The 27,054-nt window shown below is 36.8% G+C and overlaps 1 protein-coding gene across 14 annotated transcripts in view; it reads right to left on the reverse strand.

The window, feature by feature from the left end:
* ZRANB3 (zinc finger RANBP2-type containing 3) overlaps positions 1-27,054 on the reverse strand; it is a gene marked incomplete at its 3' end in the record, with an annotated part of 251,504 nt that overhangs the window by 58,016 nt on the left and 166,434 nt on the right. For all 14 annotated transcript variants that reach the window (XM_082465817.1, XM_082465809.1, XM_082465818.1 and 11 more), the window contains 2 exons: positions 18,738-18,909; positions 17,280-17,396 (listed from right to left, as the gene is read on the reverse strand). In XM_082465817.1, coding sequence (XP_082321943.1) covers positions 17,280-17,396; positions 18,738-18,909 — 289 coding nt within the window. The remainder of the gene's footprint in view (positions 1-17,279; positions 17,397-18,737; positions 18,910-27,054) is intronic.

Here is a 27,054-nt window from a genome sequence, read left to right on the forward strand (position 1 = left end):
AACATTCCATTGTGTGGACATACCACATTTTATTTGTCCATTCATCAGTTGATATCCTCTCTGCCTCTTTTATTTTATAATTTATTTATTTTATTTTATTTATTTTTGGCTGCATTGGGTCTTTGTTGCTGCACGCGGGCTTTCTCTAGCTGCGGCAAGCGGGGGTTACTCTTCGTTGCGGTGAGTGTGCTTCTCATTGTGGTGGCTTCTCTTGTTGTGGAGCACGGGCTCTAGGTACGTGGGCTTCAGTAGTTGTGGCACGTGGGCTCAGTAGTTGTGGCTAGTGGGCTGTAGAGCACAGGCTCAGTAGTTATGGCACACAGGTTTAGCTGCTCTGCAGCATGTGGGATCTTCCCAGACCAGGGATTGAACCTGTGTCCCCTGCATTGGCAGGTGGATTCCTAACCACTGCGCCACCAGGGAAGTCCCACCTCTCTTGTTTTTATTCACTTATCTATTTCACCTTATAGTGTTTCTTACTAATTTATTTGTGAAAATTTACCTTTTATCCTTTAAAATGATCTTAAATGAGGAAAGGAAAGTAACAAGTAAAAGAGAACATGCACTGCTTATTCACCTCCCTACTTGCCCTGCAGACCATCACAAAGAAAGGCTAGCAATTTGTCTTCTGCTATCCCTTTCCCCCTGCCAATGGTTCTTAATTTAGAAACCATTCCATCAACCTGAAAAAATATTTTCAAATCTGGTAGAAGACAGCCTTCAGGGGAAAATGGTCATTCCATACTCTATCAGTGTTCTGGACATTTTTACAGAGCCCCATGCCAAAATTTCCCCATAGAAAACTTCCAAAGATAGTTTGGGTGAACTATTAGAAGCGTGATTTTCTCATCTCTAGGCATGCTTATGAATCCATCTGTAAATAGAAATCTAACACTTCTAATACATCTTATCTTTTGACACTGGCCAAGTTTTGCAAGCAGCCCATTTTACACTGAGAAACAGAAGAGCTACAATACTGTATGTAAGAAGAGAGTAACCCCAATTTAATACCTCAACCAACACAATTTTACAAAAGAACCTGAGATCCTAAACCTTTCCATAAAACTTTTTGGAACAAGATATAATAAAGCAATTGTTCTATCTAATCATTCTATCTAAGCTATCTATCTATCTGGCAAGGATGGATGAGAGACAACATTCCCATGAATAAGCTACTACATTGGGTTAACCAAATTTAGACAAAGTTAGAAAGTAAAGGCAATAGTATTAGGAACTTAACTTTCTTCATAAAGGTTGATTTCATGTGAATTTGATCATAAAAGTCATCGATCAAAAGAGCTAATCTAATTCTTTAAAAACTGAATCAATTTTGAAAAACATTCTCAATTTCTTTCTAAACTCCATCCATTGATCATGTCAATAAGGTTATCAACTTTGTACAACTAAAGTTAAGCATGAATAAATCTTCTTTGGGTGTTTAAAATTATAACATACAGAATGTATAGACTTCTAAATTCTATATCTTCTTTCTCCATGCCTGTACAGGGATGCTAAAAAATCACTAATAGGGAAACAGGAGTCACCATAAACCCATGGTCACCAACAAATATTAAATATTCTGCTATTCTAGCGGAATGATGGGTAAGTGCACGTACTCTGTAGCCAAACTGTCTATGTTCAAATCCTGCCTCTGTCATTTACAATCTAAGAGTCACTGAGCAAGTCACTTAAACTCTGTGCCTTGTTTCCCCAACGTATAAAAGGGGATAAAAAGTACTTACTACCCTTAGAGTGGTAAGAATTAAATGAGTTAGTACATAAAATATGCTTGGAACAGTTGGCACATGGTAACACTGTAAAAGTGTTAGCTCGTATTATTACTATATTCCTCCAGTAAACTGCAAAACCAATTTCAACCTTTGCCACTTCCTTCAAAATCAGAACCTATGCCTCTTAGCTCTCAAACTTCCCATTGCCCAGAGAAAATAGAACTCATCATTTGAGAATTCTGTTACCTTTCCTTACTTTTACTCATCGTCACTTCCTTTCCTTTTGTACAAGAGAGGTATTTCTTCTCTTCTCTAAGTCAAATCCCTCCACCTGTGATCCAAACTTAACCATTCCTGCCATCTCAAAAACCTAAACCACTCTTCCTTCTCAACTGGATATTTCCGCATCCTTACTAAAGCCTTCCTCCATTCCACATAGCCACGTAGCTAACATACCATCTCCTTCCTGCTCTAAAATGATAATATCATTGTTTTATTTGCCCTTTATTATTACTGACCATCTCCTTACTAATAAACAGGGGCCTACAGTGCCCGGTCCAGAGCCAGACACCCTTTCCTAAACAAAAGAACTGGCTCAGGAAGAGGCACCCTAGTCTCACGATATCCCAGTCCCTGTGCGGCAGGGAACATTGCAGTGACCTCATTATACCTCACTGCATATTATAAGTAGGATTCTACCTGTTTAAGCGGCTGAGGCAACACAGCAAACAGAAAATGTGCTTTGTGTTTACAGCAATTTGCCTGTGCAAAGTTTTTAAGGCACTAAGAAATGCTGCCATCCCCACAGTGACAGGAAATTTAAAATTATGGGTTGACTTAATCATTTTCATAGAAAAATAACTGGCATTTCTCTTAAAATGGTTTTCTCTAAAAATGAGACATTATTACAAAGTACCAGAAAATAACCAAGAGTTCACATACAACTTACATCCGTTTTTTTCTAGGAGAGTATTAGGCTGATCCTAAATCTAAAGAATCTGTTCAAGACTTGTGGTTGCCAAGGGGAAGGGAGGGGATGGGGGAAGGATGGATTGGGAGTTTCGGACTAGCAGATGTAAACTATTATATATAGAATGGATAAACAACAAGTTCCTACTGTGTAGCACAGGAAACTATATTCAATATTCTGTGACAAACCATAATGGAAAAGAATATAAAAAAGAATGTATACATATATAACTGAATCATTGTGCTGTACAGCAGAAACTAAAACATTGTCAATCAACTATACTTCAATTAAAAAAAAAGAATCTGTTCATTTTCATCGGTTATATTCTCAACAAATATTACAGAGAAATAAAAGTAATGTTATACAGGAAGAAAAGTAATTATAATTATCTGAGATCCTTCAGTAATTGACTTTGTACTAGTAACATTTATTATTATATGGTCTTTTCCTTTGTTTAGTGTTTATCATTACCATTTACTGCTTATCATTATCATTATTAAATTTCTTATTAAGAAATATCTGAAAAAGAGATCTCAATAATGTAAAAACAAACATACTTAAAACTTATACAGCCTCTATCCCCCAAAGAAGTACAAGTACTTAATCTCAAAAGGCAGAACAGCATAAATGTTTATACAGCACATGGATGACATGTCAACACCATTATATAGTATCACACTGTATATACGAAAAATTATCATATGAATATGACCTAATTTGCTGACATGACCTAATTTGAAACACTGGTACTGTATTCCCATCTGCCTAAGACATCGCAGGATATAAGAAAAAGAGAAAAGATGAGAGCAGACAAAGAAACCTATCCTGGAGATCTATAAAACTAGGATAGATGGAGACCCATTTGTCTGGAAGACTTTATGCATAACTCTGCCTGGAGCAAAGTAAGAGGCTGGATGACCCACAGAGGTCCTTTCTAGCCCACTGCGTCCTAACCACAATGAATGGACAGTGTTAAAACAGTGATATAGATGGATGTGGGAAGTACTTGCTTCCTCAGAAGATCCAACAAGAACAAGATTTTACACTTTACATGTTATTTATTATGAAGTTATAGCCTTTAAAAAATTAAATATCACAAATCATGAAGAGTTTGTTTTACTTTAGGTAGTAATTAAGTATATGCCTCTAAAATTGCATATCCTGGGGAATTCCCTGGCGGTCCAGTGGTTAGGACTCCCTGCTTTCACTGCTGAGGGCCCGGGTTTGATCCCTGCTCAGGCAACTAAGATCCCACAAGTCTCATGGCACAGCCAAATAAATAAATAAAATAATAAAATAAAATAAAATAGCACATCCTATAAGTATACTCACACAAATGCATTTACTTGAAAACTCATTATTTTCTTTAAATGTTCCTTCTTACTCTCATCAAGATTTTCAAATTTATATAAACTATCATTAGGTAGTTCTAATTATCCTTAAATTTCTCGACTTAATTGTTCAAGTGATTCAATAAAAAGAAAAGCATTTCCGATATGATGCTGCAGAGTACAAAACAAATCTTCTATTACCGCATAGCTCGAGCCTTGCTGAATTTGGCACAGATCATACTGAATGGGGAACTACACACAAAAGGTATCTCCTGTTTTTCCCAGTCTCCGTGAATGGCAGAAACATCAACCCAGTTGGCCAAGCAAAAAAATCTAGATTCTACTTTTACCCTCTCCTCCATATTCAGTCGAACATCAATGTCTTAATATATTTTGAATTATTCTTTCTTTCCAGTTAAGATGTGGTACAGCCACTACCCTTGGTTCAGATCACCTAGATGAGCAGTGCGGCATCCCAACTGGATTCCCTGCCTACAGGCTTATTCCTCCCAATGCATTCTCCACACACAGGCATACCTTGGAGATACTGCAGATTCAGTTCCAGACCACAGAAATAAAGCAAATATTACAAGAAAGTGAGTCACATGAATTTTTTGGTTTCCCAGTGCATTCAAAAGTTATGTTTAAACTATGCTGCAGTCTATGAAGTGTGCAATAGCATTATGTCTAAAAGAATGATGTACATACCTTAATTTAAAAATACTTTATTGCTAAAAGATGCTAACCATCGGGGCCTTCAGCGTGTCATAATCGTTTTGCTGGTGGAGCATCTTGCCTAGATGTTGATGGCTGCTGACTGATCAGGGTGATGGTTGCTGAAGGTTGGGGTGGCTGGAGCAGTACCTTAAAATAACACTGAAGCTTGCTGCATTAATCGACTCTTCCTTTCACAAACAATTTCCTTGTAGCATGCAATGCTGTTTGATAGCATTCTACCACAGTAGAAGTTCTTTCAAAACTGGAATCAATCCTCTCAAACTCTGCCGTTGCTTTATCAACTAAATTTATGTCATATTCTAAATCCTTTGTCATTTCAACAAACTTCACCAGGAATAGATTCCATCTCAAGAAACCACTTTCTTTGCTCATCCATGGAAGCAACCCTTTTCCACTAAAGTTTTACCATGAGACTGCAGCAATTCAGTCACATCTTGAGGCTCCACTTTTAATTCTAGTTCTCTTGCTATTTTCCACCGCATCTGCAGTTACTTTCTCCACTGAAGTCTTGAACCCCTTCAAAGTCATCCAGGAGGGTTGGACTCCAACTTCCTTCGAACTCCTGTTAATGTTGATATTTTGACCTCTTCCCATGAATCACAAATGTTCTTAATGGCATCTAGAATGGTGAATCCTTTCCAGAAGGTTTTCAATTTACTTTGCCCAGATCTAAATTAGGAATCACTATTTATGGCAGCTACAGCCTTATGAAATATATTTCTTAAAGAATAAGTGTTGAAATTTGAAATTGTTCCATGATCCATGGGGCTACAGAATAGATATCGTGTTAGCAGGCATGAAAACAACATGAATCTCAATTTACGTCTCCATCAGACCAGGTACATTGTCAATGAGCAGTAGTATTTTGAAAGAAATCTTTTCTGAGCACAGTTCTCAACAGTGGGCTTAAAAAATTCAGTAAACCATGTTGTAAACAGATGTGCTGTCAACCAGGTTTTCTCGTTCCATCTATAAAGCACGGGCAAAGTAGATTTAGCAAAATTCTTAAGGGCCCTAGGATTTTCAGAATGGTAAATGAGCACTTGCTTCAACTTAGAGTCACCAACTGCACTAGCTCCTATCAGGAGAATCAGCCTGTCTTTTGAAGCTCTGAACCCAGACACTGACTTCTCCTCTCTAGCTACAGAAGTCCTAGATGGCATCTTTTTCCAGTAGAAGGCTTTCATCTACATTGAAAATCTGTTGTTTAAGGTAGCCACCTTCATTAATTATCTTAGCTAGAGCTTCTGGATAACTTGCTACAGCTTCTACATCAGCACTTACTGCTTCACCTTGTACTTTTGTGTTACAGAGATGACTTCTTTCCTTAAACCTCATGAACCAACCTCTGCTACCTTCAAACTACATAAGTCCCCTACATATGAACAAGTTCCATTCTGAGAGCATGTCTGTAAGTCCAGCAAAGTTAGCCTAGGTACCCAACTAACACAACTGGTTATATACTGCTGCTTGTACGCTTGCTTCCGGACATCCTGGGCTGGAAATAAAGATACTGTACTGCTGTACTCTATAGAGGACTGTACAGTAAAGTACAGAAAAGCACAACCACCTGTAGAGGATGCATGCACGTGATAATGTATGCCAGACTGTGAACTAACTTACGTGATTGGACACATGAACACATGATCGCATCTTTGAAAGTTTGCAACTTGAAGGTTCGTATGTAGGGGACTTACTGTATTCTTCTGTAGCTTCCTCACCTCTCTCAGCCTTCAAAGAATTGATGAGAGTTAGGGCCTTGCTCTAGATTAGGCTTTGGCTTGAGGGAATGTTGTGGCTGGTTTGATTTCCTATCCAGACCACTAAAACTTTCTCCATATCACTGGTAAGACAGTTTTCCTTTCTTATCATTTGTGTGTTCACTGGAGTTATATATATATATATATAGTTAATATATATTTATGTATGTATTTATGTATGTATATACACACATAATAATATATAATATATAATAATTAATGTCTATTAATATATATATATATGTGCATTTATTTATTTATTTGGCTACACCGGGTCTTAGTTGCGGCACGCAGGATCTTCATTGCAGCATGCAGGATATTTAGTTGTGGCATGCAGGACGTAGTTTCCTGACCAGGGATGGAATCCAGGCCACCTGCATTAGGAGCGAGGAGTCTTAACCACTGGACCACCAGGGAAGTCCCTGGGGTAACACTTTTAAGTTCCTTCAAGAACTTTTCCTTTTCAGTCACAACCTGGCTAACTGTTTGGTGCAAGAGGCCTAGCTTTCAGCCTATCTCAGTTTTCAACATGCCTTCTTCACTAAGCTTAATCATTCTTATCTTTTAATTTAAAGTGAGAGACATGCAACTCTTCCTTTCACTTGAACACTTAGAGGCCATTGTATGGTTATTAACTGACCTAATATCAATATTGCTGTGTCTCAGCAAATAGTGAGGCCCAAGGAGAAGGAGAGAGATGGGAGAATGGCTGGTTGGCGAGCAGTCAGAACACACACATTTATTGGTTAACTTCACCGTCTTCTATGGGCACTGTTCAAGGCACCCCAAAACAATTATAATATCAACATCAAAGATGACTGATCACAGATCACCATAACAAATATAATAATGATGACAAAGTTTGAAATATTGCAAGAATTGCCAAAATGTGACCCAGGGACACGAGTTAGTGAATGCTGCTGGAAAAATAATGCCAGTAAGACTTGCTGGATGCAGGGCTGCCACAAACCCTCAGTTTGTAAAAAATATGCAATCTGCAAAGTGCAATAAAGTGAGGCTCAACAAAATGAGGCATGCCTGTAGCGACAGTTCTTTTTCTAAAGCGCAAATCTGATCATTTTACTCTACTCCACAATATCTGATTGCTCAGAACCCTTAGGATAAATTACACACTGTGAACTGTGACCTTCATGATGTGGTACTACTCTCTGTGGTCTCCAACCTAGTCTCTGTCAGAATTCCTCTCTGACATACTAGGCTTTTGCCATGATGACTTACTTTTGGTTCCCTAAATATATCATTCCTGGTTAATCTTTGTGAGTTTGCACATATGATTCATGTGCTGAAATACATTCCATCAGCTCCATCCCATTCCCATTTCACTCCCCTCCACTTTGGTTTGCTAAATCTTAACTTGTTCATTCCTTGTAACATTTTTCCTGAATCCCCAAGACTTGGCCAAGTATCTTCTCCCATGTCCTTCCACAATATTCTGTTTTTAAGCCCTAAATATGCTCTATTGTAGTTGAACATTTACTTTTACTGTCTTCCCCAACAGACTCCAAGTTCCTTGAGAGGTAGGAACTACATAGTTCCTCCTACATAGTTCCACAGTGTAGAGGTAATCCACACTATGTCTTGTTCACCATGCCTCTCTAGCACCAAGCATAATCCTTGCCACATAGTAAGCACTCAATAAATATCTGTTGAATTAGGAAAACATTTAGCCAAAGAAAGGAAGCTTCAACTGTTAGTATGCACACAACATAGTAACCAATTTATAATCTGTGGTATTTCAGAAGTTCATTTACAAATAGGTTTGGGAGAACTCTGAAACACATTTTCACATGGAAACAATATTAAATGTAATAACCAGATACCTCCCCTCAAAGTTACCTACATCTATAATGTAGGAAGTCGGGGTAGCCTTCTGCTACCAATAATCTTTGGGAATATATTCCAATCTGGGACAACTGACTTTTCATCTCCTTTCTTTTTCTGCAAGGATCCTAGGAATTAGGTGCAACTTCCTATTGACTATCAACACTTCTGACTTCCAACTAGGGTTTCTTACACACGCAGGAAATTATCTAAAAGGTTCTCATATATATTCTTTTCTTTTAAGCAGCATTCTATACTCAGCACTAAGTACAAAGAAAGCTAAGTGAGCAAGCAAACAAACAAAAAACAAGATAGTTATTAACTCTAAGAAAAACAATAGTTGTCAAAGAAACGTAATTATAGCTCAACTGTGAAATGTTTAACAGTCAGTATACTGTAAACAATGAACACTGATAAAACCAAAAATTATGATAAGGGAAAATGGAACAAGGGGAATGTATTGCAAATATTTTCTTCCAATCTATATTTTGCATTAGCATTTTCACAGCAGTGTCTTTCATACACAATAATTTTAAACACCATAAATTTTAAAGTTTTGAGTCCCATTTGTTTTTCCTTTAAAGTATGTGCTTTTTGTATCCTATCTAAAAAAATGTTCCTACCCAAAGGATGGGATATTTTAAAATATGTATGCTATTAAAAGTTTTATAAATTATCTTTTATATTTAAGTCTATGATTCACTTCAAGTTAATTTTTATGTATGGTGTGAAATAATGATCAAGGTTCTTTTTTTTTTTTTTCTTATGGATATCTAATTGTCCTAGTACCATTTGTTGAAAAGACTATCATTTCCCTATTGGGTTATCTTGTCCCCTTTCCTAAGATCAGTTGACAATCAATATGAATGGCTATTTCTTATCTCTCTTTTCTGGTTCATTTAATGTCTATTCTTATGCCAATATCACAAAGTTTTATCACTGTAACTCTATAGTAAGTATTTATATTATGTGGTGTGAGTCTCCCAACTTCATTCAGAATTATTTTGGCTACAGTAAGTCCTTTGTGTTGCTTCATAAATTTTACATTCAGTTTGTCAATTTCAATAAAAAAGACTACAGGGATTTTGATAAACACTGTATTGAGTATATAAATTAATTTACAAAGAACAGGCATCTTAACAATATCAAATCTTCTGATTCATGAACACGATCTTGTCATTTAAGTTTGCTTTACAGTCTCTAAACAACATTTCATAGTTTTCACTGAATATATTTTTTGCTGAATTTATTCCAAAATTAGCTCATGTTTATTGATGCTATTGTAAATTGTATTTTACAAATTTCAATTTCCAATTTTTCATTGCTAGTATATGGAACTACAAATGATTTTTGTATCTTGAACATGAATCCTGTGACCTTGATAAATTCAATCATTAGTTCTAGTAGCTTGAAGTGTTCTTTGATTTTCTATGTAGACAATCATGTTGTCCTTTTCAATCTGCATACCTCGTATTCCTTTTTCTAGGCTATTGCACAGTTATGAAAACGATGTTGAAGCAAACAGTGATGAACTGAAGTGGTGAGAGCAGACTTTCTTATTTTGTTCCTGATCTTAGGGAACAGCATTCAGTCTTTGAGCATTAACTATGATGTTAGTTGTAAGTTTTTCAAAAATTCCTTTTACTGGGATGAGGAAGTCCCTTTCTACTCCTAGTCTGCTGAGATGTTTTATCATGAATGGATGTGGAATTCTATCAAATGTTTTCATTGGGATAATTGAATGGTTTTCCATTTTGACTTTGTTAATGTGGTGAAATACCGTGATTAATTAATCCAATGTTATACAAACCTTGCATTGTTGGTATAAATACTTTTTAACATACTGGTGGATTTAATTTGCTAATATTTTGTTAAGGATTTTTATATTCATAAAGGATATTGGTCTGTAGTTCTATTCTGGTGTGTCTGTGTGGTTTTGGTATCAGAGTAATTCCAGCTTCATAAAATTATTTGAGAGACATTTATTCCTCTTCTGTTTTCTAAAAAAGTTTTAGTTAATAGATATGCACATATTTCTGACTATTATGAGTCAGAAAGAATTGACTCCTTTATCTTTATGTAAGTTTCCTCTCTAATCCTGGTAATATTCTTTGTTCTGAAGCCTACATCATTTCATATTAATATATTTACTTCATCTTTCTTTTGATTATTGTTTTCATCCATTTATTTTTAACCTTTAGCCTTTGTACTTAAAGAGAACTTCTTATAGATATCATATAATTTATGCAATCTGACAATTCCTGTCTTTTAATTGCTGGGTTTAGAGCATTTACACTTACTACAATTATTGATAAAACTGGATTGGAATCTACCATTTTGTAAGTTGCTTTCTATTTGATGTAGTTGTTCTTTGTTCCTTTATCTTCCTTTTCTTCTTCTGGATTAACTTGAATTTTTTTCTCTCATTAGATTACTTTATTGTGTCCACTATATATACATCTTAAAACTTTTTATTTTGAAATAAGTTTAGACACATGAGAGGCTGCAAAAATAATACAGAGTTCCCATGTACCTTTAACCTAGCTTCCCCTAATGATCACTTCTTATATAATTATAGTACAATATCAACACCAGAAAATTACATTGGAATAATGATATTTTCTATCACTATAATTCTACCATTTTGAAAATGTTATAAAAATGGTGCCATCATGTATGTAAACTTTTGATATTGGCTTCTTTCACTAAGTATAATGCTTTTCCATTTATCAATAGTTCATTCCTTTTAATGGAGTATTCCATTATACGGATGTACTACAATTTGTTTGAATGACATTTGGGTTGTTTCCAAGTTTGGGGTTATTATAAATAAATTCTTGTAAAGATGTTTGTGTAAACCCAAGTTTTCATTTCTCTAAGATAAATATCCTGGTCTGGGAAGATCCCACATGCCAAGGAGCAAGTAAGCCCAGGGGCCACAACTACTGAGCCTGTGCTCTAGAGCCTGCAAGCCACAACTACTGAGCACACATGCCACAGCTACTGAAGCCCGCACGCCTAGAGCCCATGCTCCGCAACAAGAGAAGCCACCACAATGAGAAGTCCGCGCACCTCAACTAAGAGTAACCCCTGCTCACTGCAACTGGAGAAAGCCTGCATGCAGCAACAAAGACCCAATGCAGCCAAAAATAAATAAATTAAATAAATAAATAAATAAATAAATAGATGTATTAAAAAAAAGAAAGAAATGGGGGCTAGATACCCTGCAAGAAATTTGGATTTAAAAAAAAAAAGTTTACATTTTTTTATGATTTACATTTTTTATGATTACTTTTTATCTCAACTATTGGCTTACAAGCTGATTAAAAGACTTATTTTTTCTCAGATACTATGTTTTTATTTCTAGCATTTTCATTTTACTCTCTTTACAGTTTCTATATTTCTTCTGAAATTTTCCATCTTTTTCATTTATGTTGTTTACCTTTTCTACTAGCTCCTTTAACGTATTATTCATAGCTTTCTTAAAGTCCTTGTCTAATAGTTCTACAATCTGAGTTATTTCTCCATCTGGCTTTATAGATTACATTATCTTTGACAATGGATGACATTTTTTAAAATTGCTTTTTTGTTTATTTCATAATTTCTATTAAATACTAGAAATTATGTGTGGAAGAACAGGACAGACTGAGATAAATTATATTTACACCCAAAAAAGGGCATGCTTCTTTTTCTATCAAGGTGATAGTATGTGAGGGACTGTGACAATCTAGTCAATACTGAGTTCTATTTAGGTTCTCTTGCTTTACCTTCAGTGCACCACAAATTTGAAATACCCCCAACAGTGGGATGCTTCTACCTTGTGAAAGTGTGTGCCAAGAATTTTTCTAAGTGTCCCAACTGCACTCTAAGCTTTCCAGTCCCTGCATGCCTGCAGTATAGAGGGATGTCTCTCCCCCCCAGTACTCAATTAATCTTGATGGTTTCTCATTGTTCAGTTCATGATAATGGACGGAAGATTTCTTGGATCTACAGGTAGCACATCAGTATAACGTAGGCCCTTTGCTCCAGCTGAGTCTTGGAGGTGTGGCTTTCCTGGTGTTTCTGTCCCTCTCCCCTAAGACAACCAAACTATGTCATATAACTGTGGGTGGTCCTGGGCAGGACAGAGGTTCCTGCCTCTCCTCCAGTAGTAAGAGATTTCTGTCTTAATAAAGGTCCTGATTTCAATAGGGTTTCCTGCCCAACTCCCAGGTATAGATGGCTTTTGTTTCTATTCAGCCCCCAAAAGCAGTCGATCCTGAACTGGATTTTGGAGGCTCGGGGAGGGGGACTTTACCTCTCTCACAGTGGCTTAAGGCTTTTGATTAGTGTGAGTTGAGAAAAGGGTCCAGGAAATAGGCAGGGTATTGTGCTTGTACGCTACCGGTAGGGGTCTCTCTCACCTCCTAGTCAGCATGGGGTAGAGGCCAATGGAAATAAAGCTTGTGAGTGAGTATGGACTCCCTGTGTCAGGAACTCCTATTGTTTTGGACTGTCATGGCAGCCTATGCTCAGCTTTTATAATTCTGTTACATTTTAGCTGTTTTCTTCTTATCCACTTTTATGGTAGCTATGTTCTTACTGCTGCTCTGCCAAAGGAAAACATTTTATATGTCTCATCTCTCCTCTCAACAAACTAGGAAAAGAAGGAAATTTTCTCAGCTTAGGAAAGGGCATCAATAAAAATCTTAAAGATAACATTATAATCAATGGTGAAAGACTGAATGCTTTCTTTCTAAGACTGGCAGCAGGGAAGGCTATTCAACCCTACCACTTCTGTTCAAAACTGTACTTTTGTTCCTTCAATGTGATAGGCAACAAAAATAAATAAAAGGCATACAGATTACAGGGAAGAAATAAAAGTACCTTTACATGCAGACAAAATGATGTCTATGTAAAAAATCCCAAAGAATTTACCAAAAAGCCGTAAGAACTAATAAGTGAGTGCAGCAAGGTTACAAAATAAAAGATCAATATACAAAAATCAATAAAAATCCTGTATTTAGCAATGAAAAAGTAGAAATTTAAATTTAAAAGTACTATTTACAAGAGCATAAAAAGACATGAAATACCTAGAAATAAATCTAACAAAATGTATTCAACAAAACTAGAAAACGTTGCTGGGAGAATAATTAAAGTCCTAAATCAAAAGAGAGAGATACTCTTTTCATGGATCAGGAGATTGAATAATATTAAGAAGTTAATACTCAATACCGCCTCACACCTGTTAGAACAGCTATTATCAAAAAGAGAGGAAGTAACAAGTGCTGACGAGAATGTATAGAAAGGGATCCCTTGTGCACTATTGGTGGAAATGAAAATTGGTGCAGTTGATATGGAAAATTGTGTGGAGGTTCCTCAAAAATTTAGATGGAACTACCATATGATCCAGCAATTCCACTTTCAGGTATTTATCCAAGAAAATGAGAACACTAACTCGAAAAGATATATGCACCCCCATGTTCATTGCAGCATTATTTACAATAGCCAAGACAACGTAAGTGTCCACTGATGTATACATGGATAAAGAAAATGTGGTATGTAGGGGACTTCCCTGGTGGCGCAGTGGTTAGGAATCTACCTGCCAATGCAGGGGACACGGGTTCAATCTCGGGTCCGGGAAGATCCCACATGCTGCGGAGCAACTAAGCCCGTGCGCCACATCTACTGAGCCTGCACTCTAGAGCCCGCCAGCCATAACTACTGAAGCCCATGTGCCTAGACCCGTGCTCTGCAACAAGAGAAGCCACTGCAATGAGAAGCCCGCACACTGCAATGAAGCATAGCCCCCATTCACCGCAACTAGAGAAAGCCGCGCGCAGAAACGAAGACCCAACGCAGCCAAAAAAAAAAAAAAAAAAAAGTGGTATGTATATATATACACACAATGGAATATAATTGAGTCATAATAAAGAAAGAAATCTTGCCATTTGCAACAACATGTATTGTTGAGGGTATTATGCTAATAAGCAAAATAAATCAGACAGAGAAACTCAAATACCTTATGATCTCACTTATATGTGAAATCTTAAAAAACAAACAAACAAACAAACAACTCCAACCCCCACTCCACCAAGCTCACAGATACAGAGAACAGATTGGTGGTTGACAGAGGCAAGGGGTTGGGGGCAATGAGTGAAATGGGTAAAGGAGGTTAAAAGGTACAAACTTCCAGTTATAAAATAAATGGGTCATGGGACATAATATACAGCATGGCGACAGTAGTTAATGACACTGCGTTGCATGTTTGAAAGCTGCTAAACGAGTGGATCTTAAGGGTTCTCATCACAAGAAAAAAATTTTTGTGAGTATACATGGTTATGGATGTTAACTGAACTTATTGTGGTGATCATTTTGCAATATATACAAGCATGAAATCATTATGTTGTACACCTGAAACTAATATAACGTTGTATGTCAACTGTATCTCAATTTAAAAAAAGAAGTCAATTCTTACAAATTAATCCATAGATTCAAAACAATTCCAATCAAAATTGTACATACTTAAGCTAATTCTAAAAACTCATAAGGAAAAGCAAAGGACTTATAAGGGACAAAACAATTTTGAATAAGAATAAAGTAGGGGGTGAACACTGTGTGATTTCAAGACTTATTATAAAGGTAGAGTAATCAAGCCAATGTAGTATTCTGTAAGGTCAGATGTATAGATCAATGAAACAGAATAGAAAGTTCAGAAACAGACCTATACATATATAACTAAGTGATTTTTTATGAAGGTGCCACGACAACTCAATGAGGGAAAAACGGTCTTTCCAACAAAGAGTGCTGGAACAATTGAAAATCCATATGCAAACAAACAAAAAAACCCAAAAATCAGAAAACAAACTGAACCTCCACCCTGAACAAGCCACCTCAATGAGAAGCCTGAGCACCGCAACAAAGAGTAGCCCCCCACTGTCTGCAACTAGAGAAAGCCCGTGCGCAGCAACAAAGACCCAGCACAGCCAAAAATAAATAAAATAAAATAAATAAATTTATATATATATAAAAAAATAAAACAGAAATGGGATCTACAGACTTGGAAGAATTATTTGGAAATGACATATATGTTAGAGAATTTGTTTCCAAAATATATCAAGGGCTCTTATAACCCCGTATAAATATGGGCTTGATATGAACACTTTTCAAAAAAAAAGAAATGAATGGCTAAAAGGCACATGAAAATATGCTCAATATCATTAGTCATTAAGAAAAGGCAAGTTAAAATAATCATGAGATACTACTACATACCGAGAAAAATAACTAAAAATAAACAGACTGACAATACTAAGTACTGACAAAGATATAGGACAACTGGAACTCTGATACATTGCCAGTAGGGATGCAAAATGATATAGCACTTGGAAAAACAATTTCACAGCTTTTTATGAAGTTAAATCTATGCTTTCCACATGACCCAGCAATCCCAGTTCCAGCTATTTACTCAAAGGAAGTGAAAATATATCCATACAAAGACTTGTACATGAATGATTAAAACAGGCTTATTCACAATAGCCCAAACTGAGACTATGCCAAATGGCCATTATGTGGTAAAGGAATTTAAAAAGATTGTTATATTAATATAGATATATAAATATTTATGTATCCATACATTGGAATATCAGTCAGCAATATAAATGAAAAAACTAATGGATCAATATTCAAAAGCTTTACGCTAAGTGAAATAAGCCAGACAAAAGGCTACAAACTATAGGATTCCATTTTCGTGACATTCTGGAAAATTCAAAACTATAGTGATAGAAAGCAGATCTGTGACCACCAAAGTCTAGAGGGAGGTGTGACGGAAATGACTACAAAGGTGCATGAGGAACCTTTTGGGGTAATGAAAATATTCTCTACCTTGATTGCAGTGGTAACTGACTATATGTATTTGTCAAGCCTCATCAAACAATATGTTTTAAAAAGAGAAATTTCACTGTATATGAATTATACCTCAATAAACCTCTCTTTAAAAAATTGTTATAGAGAAAAAAAAATTATGTTATAGGGACTTCCCTGGTGGTGCAGTGGTTAAGAATCCACCTGCTAATGCAGGGGACACGAGTTTGAGCCCTGGTCCAGGAAGATCCCACATGCCGCGGAGCAACTAAGCCCGTGCGCCACAACTACTGAGCCTGTGCTCTAGAGTCCACAAACCACAACTACTGAAGTCCCATGCCTAGAGCCATGCTCCGCAACAAGAGAAGCCACCGCGCAATGAGAAGCCCGTGCACCACAATGAAGAGTAGCCCCCGCTCGCCACAACTAGAGAAAGCCCACACGCAGCAACGAAGACCCAACGCAGCCAAAAATAAATAAAAAATAAATTTAAAAAAATTATGTTATAAAAGATCTCAGAATTGGAGAAAGATGACACTCATTAGTATGTATAAGTTCAACCATGTCGGTAAAAACAGCTGACAATGTGTGATGCGTCTACTTGAGAGTCATACTGAGATTTAAAAACTCTAACACCCTCTAATTTGCACTTTTGGACAAACAGAATGTGAACACATCTATCTGCAGGGATCTAAAAACATAATACCAATTAAAAATGATTGACTTACATAAAAAAAGATTATTTGTAGCAATTATGTAGGAACACCATGGAAAAAGCTGGCAACAAAGATGAATATATATAAGTCCTTTAAATGAGAAAGTGTAATATATATTATACTCCCTCATCAAAGTATACCCATATGTAGAAAAGGATCGATATATGAACAGGTATAATAGTGTTCATTATACTACTGTTTACTTTGAATATGTCTGAATTTTTCCATAATAGAGATTAAAAATTAAATGGCAAAGACATTTTGCAGTATGCAAATAAGCTGCTTAATTTAAAAAAATTAAATACATTAAATAATTTGTATCAAGACAAACACGATGGCCCAGCAATGAGTACCTTGGCAATAGCAGTTTGCTTAAACATGCGAGTAATCAACCCCATGACAGTCTTGGTGGCATCTGAATTTGGAGCTCTCATTAATTTTTCCCACTCTTCAAAGCTGGAATTCAATTCCTATGTAGGAGAAAATAATGTTTAGAAATACAGCATAAAGAACATAGCAATTAATTCAATAATGAATCATGTCCTACTTATTTTTTTATATAGAAATATATATATATGAAGAAAAATTCCCAAAGGTGCCAGTATGTTGATTTAAAAAACATCAATCAGTGTGGAGGTAGGTCAGACACATGTTTACGCTAATGACAGAAAGCAACGACAAGGTGTGGGAGGAAACCAAGCCTTCTGCTAACATCATATATCAAACAACTGCAGCCTTCTCTTACAGAGGAGCATGTAGTAAAGTAAAAATAAAAATTTAAGAAAAATTTTAAATAAAATTTTTATGTAAAAACAAAAACTTAAAGAACTCACAGTAGCAAAAATATATATGGTAGCAAAGCATTTTTTACTAAAAGCATTGAATTTATTTAAATAAGCATAAAGACTTGGGGACTATTAGTTAAATAAAATGTAACATAGTCATATATTAACACTTATTTTTCTTTTGTTAAAATAATGGATAGAGAAAATCAGATCGTTTTTATTTTACCAATAATATATTGCTCAATGTTTACAAAATTCTTAGTCTCAGCTTTCAAGACAAAACAAGGCAATAAACAGTCTTTGTTGACAAAGTTATATCCAGATTTGAAGAAATTTCAGAGACTATAAAAGCACTGTACTCCCCAAAAGTAAATGTAGACAAGGATTACCTAATCTTGTATTACCAATTCTGGTTTCTAATATGTTGAACTTTACATCTTACAACACGATCACAGAGTTTTAGGATTTCAAGAACAGGGGGCTGGATCCAAATTATCCTAGAAGACAGCTACTCATACTTAAAAAAAAAAAAAATCCTACAGCAAGAAAAAGAACTTCCCTTGCTAATTATTGGGCTTCACACCCTACATATACTTAGAATTCTTTTTTTTTTTTTTAACATCTTTATTGGAGTATAATTGCGTTACAATGGTGTGTTAGTTTCTGCTTTATAACAAAGTGAATCAGTTATACATATACATATGTCCTCATACCTCTTCCTTCTTGCGTCTCGCTTAGAATTCTTAATACTATGTTGCAATTGAAGTGCTTTTTTTCTCTATTTAGCAGAAATATATTTTTTAATGACTAAGATACTAAATCTTTTCACATTATTTGATGACTAAATTTAAATTCTTCCTGCTCTCTTCTTGAAATGATACAAAGCCAATTCATATGGCTCTATTAATTAAACCTATTTTAAGAAAGTGGACTTTTCCTTCTGTGAAATATGAAATATGTGCTATCTTTCACAGTATAATTTAAAATGATTTCAAATAAGACTCTCAATCAAACACGCGTTCTCACCTTGGCTGCTGCTGATGGAAGATCAAATGGAATACGCTGTCTGATTTTAGGGGGCAGCTGGGTTAAAACTTCAGCCTTTAATCTTCTAATCATTATGTCACTTAATAGCTGATGAAGTTCATTAAGATTTGATGCCCCTCTGCAATCCCACTGAGGTCTTTTACCAAAATATCTGTTAATATAAAGAAAACACATGTAGCAAAGCTGAACTTTAGAGTAAGAAAGCAATTTATCCAGTGTGTTCTTCCTTTTAATGATAAGGAGCCATGACGCTGTTTATTTCTTTTTTTCTTTTAAGATTTTTTTTTTTTGATGTGGACCATTTTTAAAGTCTTTATTGAATTTGTTACAATATTGCTTCTGTTTTCACGTTTTGGTGTTTTTGGCCGCGAGGCATGTGGGATCTTAGCTCCCTGACCAGGGATCGAACCCACTCCCTCTGCATTGGAAGGCGAAGTCTTAACCACTGGACTGCCAGGGAAGTCCCTTTACTTTTATTTTTGAATGCAAATTAGTTTCAAAAAGCTCAGCTTTAGAAATAGTAATGAATAAGATTACACATTACTCTCAGCTGTAGTAAATGTTAGTGTTTAAACATAGTGTTTATACTGAGTTAATAAAAGGGTGGGATGAACTGATAACTCTGAATACCACTGGCATTTTGGATGACCTCACACGTGGCAGTGTGTTTAGCAGATCTAGCCCTAAATAAGCACTAACTGCAAGTACACCAGCCAGTATACGTAACAACCAAAACCAGCTAAAATGATTTCCACAAATTCTAGGAGGCAATATTATCTCCCATTGAACTGTTAAGGAGAGCAGATAGATCACTTGGTGATCTCTTCTTCCTTTGAACCGCTGGACTGACAGCAAAGGAAAAAAAAAAAGGTACAATGCACTATGAAAGAGAGATGGGAGAGAAAACATCAGAGGATAAGTGATTTCAACAAACGTTTGTAAGTCAGACAGACAAGCGGTAGCTGAACTGACAAAAGAAAGTAAGCTACAACTTAAAATGTTTGCGGTAGGGAACTTATCCTCTAGATCTCTGAGAAGATCAAGAGTTGGAAGCACCAAGCACTGGGGTAGGTATTAAATCTAGTGGACCTATTGAACTTAGGCTTCAGGACAGCTGGCCTAATAGCATCCCTGAATCACTGTGACAATCCCACACAAATCCACAAAATTCCCAATCATCTTCCAGGGGCCAATATTAAAAATAGCTACTAGAGAATAATTAACAAAGGAAAAATTCCTGTTAGGTTGTATTATAATTACTAATATTAAAAATTAAATAACTTCATTTTAGTGGGATTTGGTGGTATATAATGCAAACAGTGTCATTTTGAGAAACCTGGAACTTGGCTGACATTGATTATTTTTTTAGTTTAATGTATTTTGATAGCAAACATACAGGAATAGTACCAAAAACATTAAAATCATGTATTTGCATGTAGAATTGATTAGAAAAGTATAGTGAATGGATGGAACTACTGTATGATAAAATGACAGATACCACTTAGTTGTCATCAATAAGAAATGTATTTGCTTTAAAAAACTAAAGGCTGGCATTGTAAAAAATTTAATAGGTTTAGTTATAATTGTTATAAATTGAATTACTGAAACTTGTTTATTGAAATATTTTGACTTCCTTTAATGCTTTATGTCTCCATATTTATATTAAAACTTTATACACTAATGAAAATGGAAAAATACTTGCCAATAACCGATTCTGTCACCTATTTTTCCATTCACAATCAAGATATTTAAGTACATTTTGACCTCACGGTAGAAAAAAAAAAGAAAAAAAATCTAATTTTTGTCAATTATATCTTAATAAAACTGGAGAAAAAAACTGAACAGGAAAAAAATCTAATGTTTAGGACTACAGAAAAAGAGGAAAAGACGTTGGGTCTTTTTTTGCTGCCATTAAAATGAATTCTTAAGCACATTCTCCACCTTTGCAACACGTTGGGCAAGTGTACAACATGCTAAGTGGAGGTCTTTTGGCACAATTATTCCACTTTGGTACAGAGAGCACACAGGTGTTGTCACACAGGCTAACCACATAGGCCTCACCTGCCTCCTGCAGAGCACAAAATAGTTGAGCACCACATGCACAGGTCTGCTTTGAAGTCGGAGCAATCTAATTTCAGATGCCACACACTACCAGTACCAGGCCTGTAACAATGAGGTTTCTTCACCCCTCCAGGAGAAGGCACTCTATTGAGAGAAGCTTTTGTAGCCAGTTGCCTCCTGGGTGCTTTGCCACTGGTTGATTGCAAGCCCTATACTTGGTGTAAATGATGGTTTAGAGAAATCCTTTCATCCAACCTCCCTAATCCTCACTCCTTCTCTTTTAGCTGGAGTCAGACCCCTTGAGGTGGTATTGACTTTAAAGAGTGTTGGCAACACCACATGCTTCTGAGCCCCAGACTCAAGTTTGGGGTGCAAAAGGCAAATGAGAAGGGGAGGGAGGGCTAGAGATGCCACCTGTAAACACCTAGTCTCTTCCCCTTAAATTTGATGTAAATTATACATACTTTTTGGAATATCCTATTCTTTCTTAAAAACAGCTTTACGAAGATATAATTCATAATTCCATACAATTCACCCACTTAAAGTGTACAATTCAATAACGGTTTCTAGTATATTCACAGATATGTGAAACTACCACCATCACAGTAAATTTTAGAACATTTTCATCATCTCAAGAAGGAACCTTGGGCTTCCCTGGTGGCACAGTGGTTAAGAATCCGCCTGCCAATGCAGGGGACACAGGTTCGAGCCCTGGTCAGGGAAGATCCCACATGCCACGGAGCAACTAAGCCCATGCGCCACAACTACTGAGCCTGCGCTCTAGAGCCCGTGAGCCACAACTACTGAGCCTGTGCTCTAGAGCCCGCGAGCCACAACTACTGAAGCCCGTGTGCCTAGAGCCCATGCTCCGCAACGAGAAGCCACTGCAATGAGAAGCCTGCGCACCACAATGAAGAGTAGCCCCTGCTTGCCGCAACTTGAGAAAGCCTGCACGTAGCAACGAAGACCCAACGCAGCCAAAAATAAATAAATAAAACAAATAAATTTATTAAGAAAAAGAAAGACTCTCGTATCCTTTAGCTATCACTCCCTTAACCTCTGTCCTGTCTACCCAGCCCTAAGCAACCACTAATCTATTTTCTGTCTCTAAAGATTTTCCCATTCTGAATTTCCATATATATGGAATCATACAGCACTGTATAGTCTTTTGTGACTAGCTTCTATTACTTAGCATAATATTTTCAAGATTCATCCATGTTGTAGCAAATAATATTCCATTGTATGGATATACCACATTTTGTTTATTCATTTATCTGTTGATAGACATTTGGGTTGTTTCCAACTTCGGGCTTTTATAAACAATGCTGCTATCAAAATTCATGTACAAGTTTTTTTGGGGACATATACTTTCATTTCTCTTGGGTATATACCTAGGAGTTGAATGGCTGGCTTGCACGGTAATTCTATGTTTAATCATTTGAGGAAGTGCTAGACTGTTTTCCAGAGTAGCTAGACCAGTTTACATTCCAACCAGCAGTGTTCAAGGATTCCAATTTCTCCATATCTTCATCAACACTTGTTATGTGACTTTTTTTTTTTTTTTTTTTTTTAGAAATTCACGTTCTTTTATTTATTTATTTATTTATTTATGACTGTGTTGGGTCTTCGTTTCTGTGCGAGGGCTTTCTCTAGTTGTGGCAAGTGGGGACCACTCTTTATCGCGGTGCACGGGCCTCTCACCATCGTGGCCTCTCCTGTTGTGGAGCACAGGCTCCAGACGCGCAGGCTCAGTAATTGTGGCTCACGGGCCCAGTTGCTCCGTGGCATGTGGGATCTTCCCAGACCAGGGCTCGAACCCGTGTCCCCTGCATTGGCAGGCAGATTCTCAACCACTGCGCCACCAGGGAAGCCCCTTATGTGACTTTTTGAGTTTAGCCATGCTAGTGGGTATGAAGTGGTATCTCACTGAGGTTTTGATTTCTATTTCTCTGATGGCTAATGATATCAAGCATTTTTTTTTCATGTGCTCATTGGCCATTTGTATGTCTTTGTTGGAGAAATGTCTATTCAAATACTTCACCCATTTTTGAATTCAGTTGTCATACTGAGTTGTACGAATTCTTAATATATCTAGATACAAGTCCCTTATAAAATGTATGATTTACAAACAATTTCTCCTATTCTGTGGGCTGTCTTTTCATTTGTTTCTATTAACAATTTTGTTTGCTTAAGTTACCATTTATTTCAGATGTTAAGTCCTAATGTTATTTAACTTGTTGTGTTAAATAACATTAGAAGTGGGACCTTATAGCATGTTGTTACTTGATGTTGGGAAGAATGATGCACACTGTGAATAAAGAAAGGTGACCAGTCTTTCCCTAATAGGAGCTATTCACCATCTACTTTTATTGTAGCCACTCAAACTTACTTTTGTATAGATGGCTGCCTATAGCATTTAGCTGCTGGTTTTTATTTTAGAACTATATTCTTAAAGAATTTTTAAAAAATCAAAGTGACACATGCAACAGTTTTCAAACTTCAAATAAAAAGACTTCCAAGCAAACAGGGTCAGTAAGTTCAGGCTTTGATTTATCCTCTTTGCTTCAAACTCAGGATAGGTAAAATATAAAGAGAAAACAAAAATCCACATTTGGGGATAAAGACAAGGTAAATGCCTCTGTAGTCCAGAAACAGAACAAAAATGTAAAGACAAGAGCAGGGTTAAAACCATGAAGCTGCTGTTTTATGTTTAAGAGAAGGCAGTAAGAATCAAGAATCAGGGTTGTAAGGACAAAGTATTTTTGGTACAGTGTTAATATAAAATGGATTTTCTAGGAACCATAAATGTTGTTAACGCAAAAGAATATTGTACTTTGCTTTATTAGAAAATTAACCCAAAGTTGCTTGCCACTTTGGAAAATCATGTCACTGGCAACAGTGACACTGAAGTAGCTGCCTTGCAAACACACACAGCTACATTAGCTTGTATTTGTAGAGCAAGTGTTTATAATGATTCCACACAGACATCAACTTTCATCAATTTTATGATTCAGATTCCCCCCTTTAATATATCTGAAATTCCCAGAGATCTATTAGTTTAATTGTAGCAGTTCTTCCCTTAGTGGTATGTAAAATAATACTGCATATTATAATCAAGGTTGTCTTAGATTCAGTAAAATCCAGTATATAAATATACTTATTTCACTCTTTTTAAAACTGACTTCCAGTGTAGTCATTCCTATCTAATGATTATATAGACAAGATGGTGGAGTAGAAGGATGTGAGCTCACCTCTTCTTAAAGAAACACCAAAATCACAACTAACTGCTGAACACCATTGACAAAAAAACGTTGGAACCTACCCAAAAAGATATCCCACATCCAAAGACAAAGAAGAAGCCACAACGAGACGGAGGAGGGGCACAACTGTGATAAAATCAAATCCCATACATGCCAGATGGGCAACCCACAAGCTGGAACATAATTATACCACAGAAATTCTCCCACAGGACTGAAAGTTCTGAGCCCCACATCAGGCTCCCCAGCCAGAGAATCTGGCTTTGAAGGTCAGTGGGGTTTGACTACAGGAATTCCACAGGACTAGGGGAGACAGAAACTTCAGTCTTGGAGAGCACACACAGGGTCTCGTGCGCACCAGGACCCAGGGGAAAAAATCAGTGACCTCATAAGAGACTGGGCCAGACTTATTTGCTAGTATTGGAAGGTCTCCTGCAAAGGCGGGGAGCAGCTGTGGCTCACTGCGGGGACAAGGACACGGGTGGTGATGGCTCTGAGAAGTACTCATTGGTGTGAACCCTCCTGGAGGCCACCATTTTCTCACCAAGACCTGGCCCCAGCCAACAGTCTGCAGGCTCCAGTGCTGGGACGCCTCAGGCCAAACAACTAACAGGGTGGGAACACAGCCCCACCCATCAGCAGACAGGCTGCTTAAAGTCTTCTAAGCACACAGCTTCCCAATAAACACACCCCCTGACATGGCTCTGCCCACCAGAGGGACAAGAACCAGCTCCACCCACCAGTGGGCAGGTACCAGTCCCTCCCCGCAGGAAGCCTGCAAAGCCTCTTAGACAGCCTCATCCATGAGGGGGCAGACAGCAGAAGCAAGAAGAACTATAACCCTGCAGCCTGTGGAACGGAAACCACAATCACAAAAAGTTAGACAAAATGAGACAGCAGAGGAATATGTCCCAGATGAAGGAACAAGACAAAACCCCAGAAGAACAACTAAGTGAAGTGGAGAGAGTCAATCTACCTGAAAAAGAATTCAGAGTAATGATAGTACAGATGGTACAACATCTCAGAAAAAGAACAGAGGCACAAATCAAGAAAATACAAAATCAAAAGATTTATAGACAAGCAAAAGCTAAGAGAATTTAGCACCACCAGACCAGCTTTGCAACAAATGCTAAAGGAACTTCTCTAGGTGGAAAAGACCACAACTAGAAACAAGAAAATTACAAATGGAAAAGCTCCTATCTATCTACATTCAAAAGTACATATTATTTTATTTTAGTTTGCATAATTTTAATTTTTCCCCTGTGTTATGCTGGGTTGTATTAGTTTTTAAAAAAATTACCAGTAGACATAGATTATTATATCTATGTATTTTGTTTCAGTATTAGGGGAGCATCACACAATATTTATTACAAGACGTGGGCATTAGGTCAATAGGGTTGAGAAACACTGCTCTACAATACTACTACTTCCCTGCTCTTATTATGGTCATTTACACCTATTATGTACTATATATGTAAGACTAAGTTCTGAGAAAAAAAGTTATTTAATATTTGTGCATGTCAATCTTTAACACAAAGTAAATAAATAAAAGCCCATAAGGAGCAATAAAGACCAAATAAAGTAAACGAACAAACAAAACCCCCACATTTGAGGAAGATGAATGCACAAGATCTTAAATGCCTTAAATTAGAAAACTGTAAGTATTATGAAGGTAAATGTAACATGACATGCCATACAACATAGCTACAAAGATGGCAGAATAGTGACTCTTACCACAAATAAAATGTGAAGAAATAGCTCATAAGCTAAAAAAAGGTATTAAATGGAACTCCTCATACAGTCAAATTCTCTTTACCTGGATAGGTGTATACTAAGGCACGTTGGTAGTTATGAATTACTCCATCTCCTACCTTCTAATTGTTCCCACACAACACTAAGTTGAGTTTCTAAAATGCAAATTATATTATTCCCTTCCTTAAAAACTTTCAAGAAAAATATGAGCAATGATGTTTCCCTCTTCCAATACCATAAACTCTTACTTTATTTTTAAGATTTATTTATTTGTTTGTTTATTTATTTATTTTGGCTGCACTAGGTCTTCATTGCAGTATGCAGGATCTTTTTTTTTTTTAAGATTTATTATTTATTTATTTATTTAATTTATTTTTGTCTGTGTCAGGTCTTAGCTGTGGCATACAGGCTCTTTGTTGCAGTGCGTGGGCTTCTCTCTGGTTGTGGTGTGCGGGTTTTCTCTTCTCTAGCTGTGGCAGGCAGGCTCCAGGGCACGTGGCCTCTGTAGTTGTGGTGCACAGGTTCCAGAGCATATGGGCTCTGTAGTTTGCAGCACGTGGGCTCCAGTTGCGGCATGTGGGCATACTTGCCACATGGCATGTGGGATCGTAGTTCCCTGACCAGGGATCAAACCTGTGTCCCCTGCATTGTAAGGCGGACTCTTTGCCACTGGACCACCAGGGAAGTTCCCAGGATCTTTTTTAGTAGTAGCATGTGGACTTCTTAGTTGCAGCATGCAGACTTCTTAGTTGCAGCATGCAGAGTTCTTAGTTGTGGCATGCAGACTCTTAGTTGCTGCATGCAAACTCTTAGTTGCGGTATGCATGTGGGATCTAGTTCCCTGACCAGGGATCGAACCCAGGGCCCCTGCATTGGGAGCATGGAGTCTTACCCACTGGACCACCAGGGAAGTCCCTCTTATGGTTTTTAAGTGTTCTTAAAAATTCAGCTTGGAAATACGATCCTAAACCAGGAGTCTCTCATGCTTTATCAGTTTTATGAGATTAGATGATAGTCATAAAACATCACTAAATATGGGAAATTAGTTATCAGTTTCTCTTCCTATTATCTCATACTCTCTCAATTGTCAGCCCCAGACTCATAATCATGAAAGTTATGAGTGAAATAATAATGACTGAAAATTTCCCCTAGTTAATGTCAGATACCAAACCACAGATCCAGAAAGCTTAGAAAATATCAAGCAGGATAAACACCCAAAAAACCAC

The sequence above is a fragment of the Balaenoptera physalus genome, assembly GCF_965194825.1.
Source record: "Balaenoptera physalus genome assembly, chromosome: 6".
Taxonomy (NCBI): Eukaryota; Metazoa; Chordata; class Mammalia; order Artiodactyla; family Balaenopteridae; genus Balaenoptera; species Balaenoptera physalus.